Consider the following 10,848-nt stretch of genomic DNA (forward strand, 5'->3'; position numbering starts at 1 on the left):
TTAGAGGTAAAACAAGTGGGGAGTGAGAGAGAAAGAGGAGGAGAGAAACATCAATCAGTTGCCTCCCATAGGTGCCCCAACTGGGAATCAAACCCACAGCCTAGGTATGTGCCCTGACCAGTATTCAAACCCACAGCCTTTTGGTGTACTGGACAGTGCTCCAACAAACTGAGCTGTCCAGCCAGGCCCATCTCTCAGATATTCTTAATCCTAAGATTAAGATTGGAATGGTCTGTGTTTGACCAGTACTAGTATAGTCTATACTTTCCAAATAAAAGTCTTCTTAATTTTGTTCACTACATTTCCCAGCACAACAAAAGGGGCTCATTAACTAACAGGTGTCTCTCTTTCTGGAGGAATAGCATACATACAATAAAGTACAGCAAGTATATTACTTTTAATAATGGTAAAGTTCAGTTATTTTTTACATATGTCTATTCCCATGTAACCACCACCTAGATAAAGATATAAAGCATTTCCAACACCTCAGAAAGCTGGTTCATGTCCCTTCCAATTAATAATCCCCAATAGAGATAACCATTTTTCTGATTTACACCACCCTGGACAATATTTTGCCTATGCTTAAAATGTATGGAAATGAAATCATATGTCATGTACTCTTCTGTGTCTGGCCTTTTTTGCTCATCATTAGACCTGTGAGATTAATCTACATTGTAGTAATAGTTTTTTCTTTTTTTATTGTTTTCTTCTCTTTCATTGTATAAATCCATCTACCAAACTTTGTTTATACATTCTCCTTTGTAGGGCTTTAATTTTGGATTCTTTATTTTATTTCATTGATCTATTTGTCTACCTTTATACCAAGACCACACTGTATTAATAATTGTAGCTTTATAGGATTTCCTAAGTTCTCCAACTATATTCTTCTCCAGAATTGACTTCACTATTTTAGGTCATTTGCATTTCCACTTATACTTCAGAATAAGCTTGTTATTTTCCATCTTTAAAAAATCTTGTATCTTGGATTATGATTGCATTTATTCTATAGGTCAGTTTACAGAGCATTATTATCTCGACAGCACTGAGTCTTCCTACCCATAAACATGGCACATTTCTGCTTTTCTGTAGGATTTCTTCAATTTTTTTTCATCAGTGTTTTGTAGTGTTTGGTGTACAGGTCTTGCACATATTTTGTTAAATTTACCCTTGAGAATTTCACACTTTTCTATCCTATTGTAAATTTTTAAGTTTCATTTTCTAATATTTATTGCTAATATAAAAGACTCATAGAAACAAAATCAGAAATGAAAGAGAAGTTACCACAAACATCACAGTATACAAAGGATCACACTAGAATACTATGAAAGACTATATGCCACCAATTTGATAACCTAGAAGAAATGGATAAGTTTCTAGACATATACATATAACTTTCCTAGGCTAAATCATGAAAAATTAGAAAATCTAAATATACTGATCAGCAGTAAGGAAATTGAAACAACCATCAAAAACCTCCCCCAAAATAAAAGTTCAGGACCAGATGGCTTCATTAGTGAATTCCACCAAACATTCAAAGAATATTTTATACCTTTCCTTCTCAAACTCTTCCAAAAAATTGAAGAAGAGGCAATAATTCCTAACACATTTTATGAGACCAACATAACCCTGATATGAAAACCTGGCAAGGATAAAGCAAAAAAAAGAAAACTACAGACCCATATCTCTGAATATAGATGCAAAAACCCTTACAAAAAATAGTAAATTGAATACAGTACATTAAAAAATGATGCATCACGGTCAAGTAGGTTTCATTATAGGGACACAAGGATGGTTCAACATACTCAAATTGATCAATGTTTATATACCACATTAACAAAAAAAGAATAAAAATCATATGATCTTATCAATAGATGTAGAAAAGCATTCGATAAGATACAATCATCATTCATGATTAAAACACTCGATAAAATAGGAATAGAAGTATCTCAACATAATTAAGGCCACATATGACAAACTGTCAGCTAATATCATACTCAATGGTGAAAAACTTAAAGTTTTTCCTCTAAAATCGGAAACAAGACAAAGATGTCCACTCTTAACACTTTTATTCAACATAGTACTGGAAGTAAAAGCCAGAGAAATCAGGCAAGAGAAAGAAATAAAAGGCATCCAAATTGGGATAAAGAAGTAAAAGTGTCACTTTTTGCAGCAACATGATTCTTTATATAGACAACCCTAATGACTCCACCAAAAAGCTATTAGAAACAATAACCAAATATAGCAAAGTTGCAGGATACAAAGTCAATGTATAAAAATTCATTGTATTCCTATATATTCACAATGATATTTCAGAAAAAGAAATTTAAAAAAAAACAATTCCTTTTGCAAGCACAACAAAAAGAATAAAATTACCTAGGAATAAATTAACAAAGGATGTGAAGAAAACTACAAAGCGTTATTAAAAGAGATTGAAAAAGACAATGAAATGGAAAGATATTCTGTGTTTATGGATTGGAAGACTCAGTATAGTTAAAATGTCCATATTACCCAAAGCAATATACAGATTTTAATGCAGTCCTCATCAAAATTCGAAGGACATTTTTTAAAAATAGAACAAAAATATAGTCAGATTTGTATGGAACCACAAAAGGCCCCAAATAGCCAAAGCAATCCTCAGAAAAAATACCAAAGGAAGAGGTATCACACTACCTGAGTTCAAATTATACTACAGAGCAAATGATAATCAAAACAGCATGGTATTGGCAGAAAAACAGACACACAGACCAATGGAACAGAATTGAGAGCCCAGGAATAAAACCACATGCATATGGGCAAATAACTTTTGACAAAGGAGCCATAAACATACAACAGAGAAAAGAAAACCTCTTCAATAAATTGTGCTGGGAAATTTAGAAAGCCACATGCAAAAGAATGAAACTAGACTGTAGTTTGTCCCCATGTACAAAAATTAATTTAAAATGGATCAGACCTAAATATAAAATCTGAAACAAAAAAAAAATATGTAGAAGAAAACATAGATAATCAACTTATGGACCTTGGTCTTAGAGGACATTTTATGAATTTGACTCCAAAGGCAAGGGAAGTAAAGGCAAAAATAAATGAATGGGACTATATCAACCTAAAAAGCTTCTGCACAGCAAAAGAAACCACCAAGAAAACAAAAAAGCAACCAACTGAACAGGAGAAGATATTTGCAAGCAACAGCTCTGACAAAGGTTTGATATCCAAAATATGTAAGGAACTCATACAACTCAACACCAAACAAACAATTCAATTTTAAAAATGGGCAGAGGACCAGAACAGACATTTCTCCCAAGAAGACATACAAATGGCCAACAGATAGATGAAAAGATGCTTAACTTCATTAGCTTTTAGGGAAACGCAAATCAAAACTACAATGAGATACTGCCTCACACCCTTTAGAATGGCTGTTATCATCAAGAAAAGTAATAACAAGTATTGGAGAAGTTGTAGAGAAAAAGGAACCCTCATTCATTGGTACAGCCACTACGGAAAACAGTATAGAGGTTCCTCCAAAAATTAAGACTGCAGTTACCATATGACCCAGCAACGCCTCTTGTAGGTATCTACCCCAAAAATTTGAAAACATTTATTTGCAAAGATATATACACCCTCATGTTCATTGCAGCATTATTCACAGTGGCCAAGACATGGAAACAGCCGAAGTGTCTTTCAATAAATGATTGGATAAAGAAAATGTGGTACATATAATGGAATATTACTCAGCCCTAAGAAAAGATGAAATACTGCCATTTGTGATAACATGGATGGACCTTGACAATATTGTTGTAAGCGAAATAAGTCAGTCAGAAAAAAGCAAAGAACCATATGATTTCATTCATATGTGGGATATGAAACTGAAACTCATAGACACAGACAAGAGTACTGTGGTTACTACAGGAAAGGACTGTGGGAGGGTAGTAAAAGGTAAAGGGAGCAAATACATGGTGATGGAAGATGATTTAACTTCGGGTGGTGGGCACACAATGCAAAATATACAGATCATGTATCATTCACTTCAAACCTATATAATCTTATTAACTAATGTCACTGTAATAAATTTAATTTAAAATAAATACTAGCATAAAATAAGCAGATGATTTGTCAGTGTTCAAATACTTACTCGAGGATTGTGAAGGACTCTCCACCCCAACCTATTGAATCACATAACTGTATTTAGGCTTATTATTTTCATTGCCCACTGCTTTTTCTTATCCACATTATCTTCTTATTTCTTGAATTCTTTATTCTGATTTAGTTTGTAATTAATTTCAAAGAGTTCAGGCAGCTGAGAAATTCACAAACTACAGTTTAGAAGGCACAGTCCCCAAGATTGCCCTCAGTTCTGACACCAAATGTAACTTTATTTGTTCCCAAAACCACCCTCAGGTTTGATAATCTACTAGAGGAACTCACAGAACTCCATGGAAGCTGTTATACTTACCATTATGATTTATTACAGGCAAAAGATACAGATTAAGCTCAGCCAAGGCAAAGAAGCACGTGCCAGGAGAGTTTGGGGAGGTACCAAACCCAAAGCTTGTGTTGTCCTTGTCCTCATGGAGTTAGAACATGTTAATTTCCCAGCATAGATGTGTGACAGCGTGCATACAATATTGTCAAGCAGGGAAGCTTGCCCAAACCTTGGTATTCAGTTTTTATTGATGTTTTATTATGTAGGCACAATGGACTGATTGCCTACTTGCTTGATTTGGCTCTAGACTCCAGCTTCTCTATGTGTGACTCAAACCCTTTACCCTAAATCATATAGTTGGTCTTTCAGTAGTGACTAATACCCACCCTAAATCACACTGTTACTATTTGGCTAGCCCATATACCCCAGGAAAGCAAAGGTTTTACCTACCAGGACCTGAGGGCAAAGGTCAGACCCCTTCTGGAACAAGTTTAAGTTCTTCACTACATAGTACAGTTGATAAGCATTTGGATCATTTCCAGTTTTGAGATAAGACAAACAGTACAGTTGGAAATATTTTTGTATATGTCTTTTGGTGAATTTGTGCATACATCTCTTTTGGGTATATACCTCAGAGTAGAATTGCTGGGCAATTAGGGAATTTTATTGTTTGCTTGTTTTGAATTGCTTCTGTCCTGGTGGGAATGGTTGAGTAGATATTGAGAAATTGATGTTTCAAAAGAAAGTGGATAACTGAAGGAGTGAAGTTTTTTGGATTTTGGCCCTCATGCAAGTAAATACACATCTTCCTATGGAAATTGAACAAGTGCCCCCCACCAAAGATTTTATTTATTTATTTATTTATTTATCTATTTATTTATTTATTTATTTTTATTTGCGAAAGGGGAAGGGAGAAAGAGGGGAGAGTAACATCACTGTGTGAGAGATATATCTGTCAGTTGCCTCTCACATACCCCCAACTGGGGACCCAGCCTGCAACCCAGGCATGTGCCCTGACTGGGAATCAAACCTGTGACCTTTTAGTTCACAGGCCTGCACTAAAACCACTGAGCCACATCAGCCAGGGCTTGGCCCAAAATCCCAGGATTATACTGAGCAGAATAGGCAAATGTGTTTGTAGCCAACTGGCTTAGAAGGAACCTTTCTTATTGGGTGCTATTCTACTAACAGCAAGAGTCACTTCTGGTGCTTGACATCACATGCATGGCTATGTGGAGAAGAAAAAGGACGGAAGCCTTTCCAGTGGGTTCATACTGCTTACCATAGACCTGGCAGAGTACTGCTTTTCAAAACTAGTATTAGGCATAACTGTCTCTACATGGGAAGAGAGGGGAGGGGTAAAGAACATTGGAACTTAACAGAATTAATGAAAGTAAAAGTTGTGCAGGTATTGCTGCAAATCAATCATGTAGTCAGTGCCAGAGATCAAACAAATTTGTATTTTTTTTTCTAGTCTGTCACCTTCAAAACAACCAGCAGAAATCTTGCCCGAGCCATGTGTATGAAGAATCTCAAGCTTACTATTATCATCATCATCGTAACAATTGTAAGTTTTTGTCCTTTTTGTGTGTGAATTACATTTATAAATGCTTTTATGATTAATTATTCTTACATTTCTGGGTTCAATACTTAGAGGTTATTATGCATGATGAGTTTTATTTCCTATTGATTTAGTAGTTTTCTTATCTGTAAGTATGAATTAGTTTATATGCTATTCTTCTTTTGGTACCCATGTATAAACAGATATTAGACATCTTTGAACTACCCTGCATGTCTAGTAACCTTTTCAGTATGTTTAAACTCCTTTTTGCATTTCATTCTGGGAGACTCATTCTACTAACTGATCCAGCAAAGTAAATTTATTTTCAGCTCTGTTATTTTGCTGTCCAGCTCTTTTTGTTTTCCAGCTCTTTTATTTATTTTTTATAACCATGTTTTAACTTTTTAAGAACTCTTATTATACATAGTTCAACCTTTTTTTTTTCATGGAACTTGTACTTGTTAACAAATGTCTTTCTTTTATCCTCAGCTTTCTGTTGATTTGATATTTATAATTAGTGTGTCATTGTCTACTGAAGGGTTAGCAGCAACATTGTTGCTCATGGTTAATATAAATGTTGAGTCTCTACATTTTTAATTTTTTATCCTAATAATGATAAATTAATTCATGTGTAAAACTTAAGAATGTACCTAATAATAAAATCATACTTCAAGGGAATTATAATTTGTGATCTTGATGACTATTAATGATGTATCAGTAAGAGTTGCTCATATAGCTGAATTCTTTCAAGTTTCCAGTAAAGAGAAACAACCCCACTGCTTTCTCTCTCAGTGAAGAAAGCATAGTGGAATTCAAATTGGTGAGAATTATATCAGAAAGGATCATTTTAATTCAACTAATATCTTTGAAAATACTAAATTAGTCTATTGTATTATTACACAACTGCCACTCTGATGGAACTAGTATTTGTTAATAGGTCTTTACACTGCTTTACATATTAGGAGCCTGTGATAAATTCTAGAAAATTAAATTTCCCTTCTCCTCCTTCCAGGTGTTCATCTATATCATCGTGTCACCTCTCTGTGGTGGATTTACATAGCCAACCTGTGTGAAGAAATAAAAAAGGAAAATTATCATTAACCAAGGATATGAGAGAACAAGGAGTTAAAAGCTCCATGTGATTTAAGCCTTTTAATACTGACAGATGGTGTCTGCCAGTCTCTTCAACCTTCTTCTTTCTTTTTCTGTTTTTAATCTTACTCTATGCACCCAGATTTATCTCAGTACACTTCAGATTGAACCGTTCATTGCAGCAGTAGCTTTAATAGGCTTTTTGTTTGTCTCTTTGGTTAACTACTGTCATCTACTTAGAGAAATATTTTTGTTTGTGATTGCACAAAGCTATCATGAAGATGGAAAGCACCAATCTTCTGAGCTATCTACTGTAACTATAGATGAATTTTATATGTGCACACAAAAGTATTCAAGGGACAGATAGTATAGCTAACATCTCATCTTTGGTTTTTGTTCTTGAAGAGTTTTAGGTGTTTGAAAACAATGTAAATGGAGAACCATCGTTATTTGGGAAATTGTAATTAAATTGTTGGTGCTGCTTGCTTCTAGGAGCCCAAGCAGAACAAGTATTAGAATTTTATCTCAGTCAGATGGAGAACATTTTGCTAGCCCATTACAAGCACATGGAATTATCTTTGACCTCCTAGTATTCACTTTCAAGAAGAAAGTTTTGACCATTAACAAACATCACAGACCTTGATATCTTCTGTTCCCCCATTGGAGGTGATTTGAGAAGAGGCTGATTTATTACTGAAGGTTATTTTTTTATATATTTTCCTTCAGTTGATATTTAGGGCAATTGTATAGTTAATAGACTATATAGTGGAGGGAGTGAGGAGGCAAATTACCCTGGCTCACCAAAGAAAAAGAAGAGAATCACGGTGAATGTGCTGGCATTTTAGCTGTATGAAGGGAGGTAGCATGGGAATTTTTCTCCAGTCTGGGAAAAGCCCAAACAGAATATATTCAATGGTCAAATCCAGGATTTGGGTTCGACTGCTGTTGAATAATAGTCTGAGAATCCTTTGTGGTTTTAATAAGTTCTTTAACTGCCTAGTTTTGAATAATTCTTTTGTGAAACAAGTAGGCAATGTGATGTATAGAAACAATACAAGACAGTTTAACATTCATTTAAATGCACTGTAAGAAAACTGGAGCATAATCATACTGCTTTAGTTACTCTGGCATCTGTCCGCTAGTATGTAGTTTTAGTGTGTATCTGAAAGGGCATTTGCAGCCCTAGATCTGATTGCATTTATTTATCAATAAGTGCCAGTAAGTGGAAATTAAATTACATTTGACTATTTTCCCAATGAAAGAACAAATTAGTCAATAAAAATAGCCACCTTGTTTAGCCTAGTCATGTGCCTTGAATGTATATGTCATATAATCTGGCTCATGCTACCTGTTCTTTGATTGAAACCTTTTGATTCATGCTACCGGATTCATTTATTTGACATGTGCAGTGGACCTTTTCCTGGTGTCCGTGCATAGTGCAATTGTTTTTCCAGTTTTGTTTATCAACACTAACGCCTTTTAATTACATCAGCATTTCCTATTAGAAAACACATTTGTTCCAGGAAAACATTTGGCATTCCTGAATAATAATTTCTAAATGTCTTTAATCTAAAGAAAAATACTTAAAACATATTTCCTTTCTTATACGCAACTGAAAAAAATGTGCATGTTTTAGGGATAAATTACTTACTGAGCCCTTGATCTGTTTATGCATAAAAATGCTTTTTAAAGCACATATCATGTTTTAAATGATGCACAAACTGAAGGCATTAATAAAATTTAAGAGTAATACAATGAATTACTTTAGAATTTCTTCCTGGAATCTAATTTCTTCCAATGACATTCTGCCATAGTTTACAGAACAAAAGTATTTTACTTATGCTGAAAATACATTAAGAAGTGTGACTGGCAGCCTTTCAGTGGAGAGCAATAATATTGTCTTAGGTTTATAAAATTTCTTTAAAACTAAAAGACACAAAACATAATAAAAGATAAAAGTCATACTGAAACCAATGGAAAATCCTGAAAATGACCACACAGCCTCCACAACTATCATCCTGAGGCCATGGTTGAGACAGAACAAAAGAAGAACCCCAGGGATTGTTAGTATTTCTCTTTACCTCAAGTGCTTGGCCACGAGGTCAAATAGTGTCACAATCCATAAATTTCCCTCAAAATGAATGAATATGACTTATATCAGATAGTGGTTTCTCCTTGCTTAGTTCTGCTAAATTGGGTTGCTTCCCAGGGTAACAATAATAGCAGGCCTAGGAACCCCACCCTCTGCCAATGTTCTACATTAGAAGAAGGTCTCTTTCTGACAGCTCTTTCTTTTCAAGAATTATAAATGGTATGGAATGGTGGTGGTGGTAGTAGTTGACGTGTGACTCAGTTTGAATTCAGTGAAGAAACAGGTTCAGTAGAAGATTCAAGCTTACACAGGGTGTATGACAAACTGGGAAAGGAAGGTCTAGAAGGGAGGCACCAAGGAATCAGAGGAACTGTCCTAAGCTTTTGCACCTGCAGCACCAGCACTGGTGGACAGGATGGAGCTTGCTGAAAAACTTGGCAATCCCTACATACCTCTTTGCCAAAGCAGGTGTGAATATTGACATGTGGAAAGGTTTGTGGAAGCCACAGCCTCAATGGTCATGATGCCAAGGACCTAACTGTGCCCAAATTAGTCAGCAGGGCCAGTAATCAGGAGGATGAGCTAGCTGGCTATGGAGTGGAGATTGAGGACAAGCTGGGGTACACCAGGCACCTTTGCATCTTCGTGTCTGACTGCCCTGTCAGAGTAGTGGCCTCCACTTCTCTCTGCTCTCCAAGTCTCACACAAGTTCATTTTTCTGGCAAAACATAATCCTAAAAGCATACAGGGAAAGGGGTTTCTATGAAATTCAGCCCCAGAGTTGCTTCTGGTGAGAGCTGTGGTTCTGGTTCAGGAAAACCAAGTTGTTCCCAAATTTATTCATTAGATCAGTTATCTTATGGAGAAAGGCTTTTAAAGTATTCTTTTGGTCGGGATTCATTGTACAAAATTATTTTGGATTCATGCTGTTTATTAAATAAAAGCATTACCTAAATCCAAAATATGTTGTGATTTTTTTATATCTTTTCCAAAGAAAGAGATACGAGGACATGATGCCAAAGGCAGACGCTATGAATTTATCACTAACAACAATGTTGCCTTTTCAGCAAGTGGAATTGCTTCTTGCCATTGTAGAATAGCAAGAGAACTGGATGAGTGGCTGCAGTTCCTGACCCTAAGTGACCCCCTTCCTTCCGTGGGCTTCAGATTCCACAGCTGTGCAGTGGGCCGTCAGTGATGTAAATCTGCTTTCCCCAGACCAGAATCTGTTCTGCCCAAATCCAGCACCTCAGCTTTCCTTTGGGAATTCATCTTACCTGTTTCCAGTCCAAACAGTCCCAAAGGGCTGACCCCACACCTAACCAATCCCATGTTCCATCCTCTGGGTGCTCTGATGGGTTCAAGGATGAGAATGTGACCTAATCCAGGCTAATGTCATTTCTGATATTTTTATTTGTTCTCATTTAATATTATTTTGTATTAGTTTCAGGTGTACAATATAGTGGTTAGACAAGCATATACTTTATGAAGTGATTCCCCCCCCCGACATTTTCAGTACCCAAGTGGCATTTTTAAGCTGTGACTTTTCATGGAACGCAAGGGAAGGAGAAGTAGAATGATTGATGAGTGGGTGTCAGCCTGAGTTGCGGAGGCTCTGGATGCAGGGAGAGAGACTGTGTCTGTGACTGGTGCCATCCAAAGGCACTTAGCAGGATGGAGTGTGGA

The 10,848-nt window shown here is 35.9% G+C and overlaps 1 protein-coding gene across 1 annotated transcript in view; it reads left to right on the forward strand.

The window, feature by feature from the left end:
- The window catches only part of VAMP7 (vesicle associated membrane protein 7), a 47,557-nt gene extending 37,433 nt beyond the window's left edge, over positions 1-10,124 (forward strand). Inside the window, exons 7-8 of the mRNA XM_090265016.1 lie at positions 5,892-5,984; positions 6,991-10,124. Coding sequence (XP_090121142.1) covers positions 5,892-5,984; positions 6,991-7,038 — 141 coding nt within the window. The 3' untranslated portion in view covers positions 7,039-10,124. The remainder of the gene's footprint in view (positions 1-5,891; positions 5,985-6,990) is intronic.
- The last annotated feature ends 724 nt before the right edge of the window (positions 10,125-10,848 follow it).

This window comes from Furipterus horrens, unplaced genomic scaffold (genome assembly GCF_987537825.1).
Source record: "Furipterus horrens unplaced genomic scaffold, mFurHor1.1.pri manual_scaffold_17, whole genome shotgun sequence".
In the NCBI taxonomy this organism is placed as follows: Eukaryota; Metazoa; Chordata; class Mammalia; order Chiroptera; family Furipteridae; genus Furipterus; species Furipterus horrens.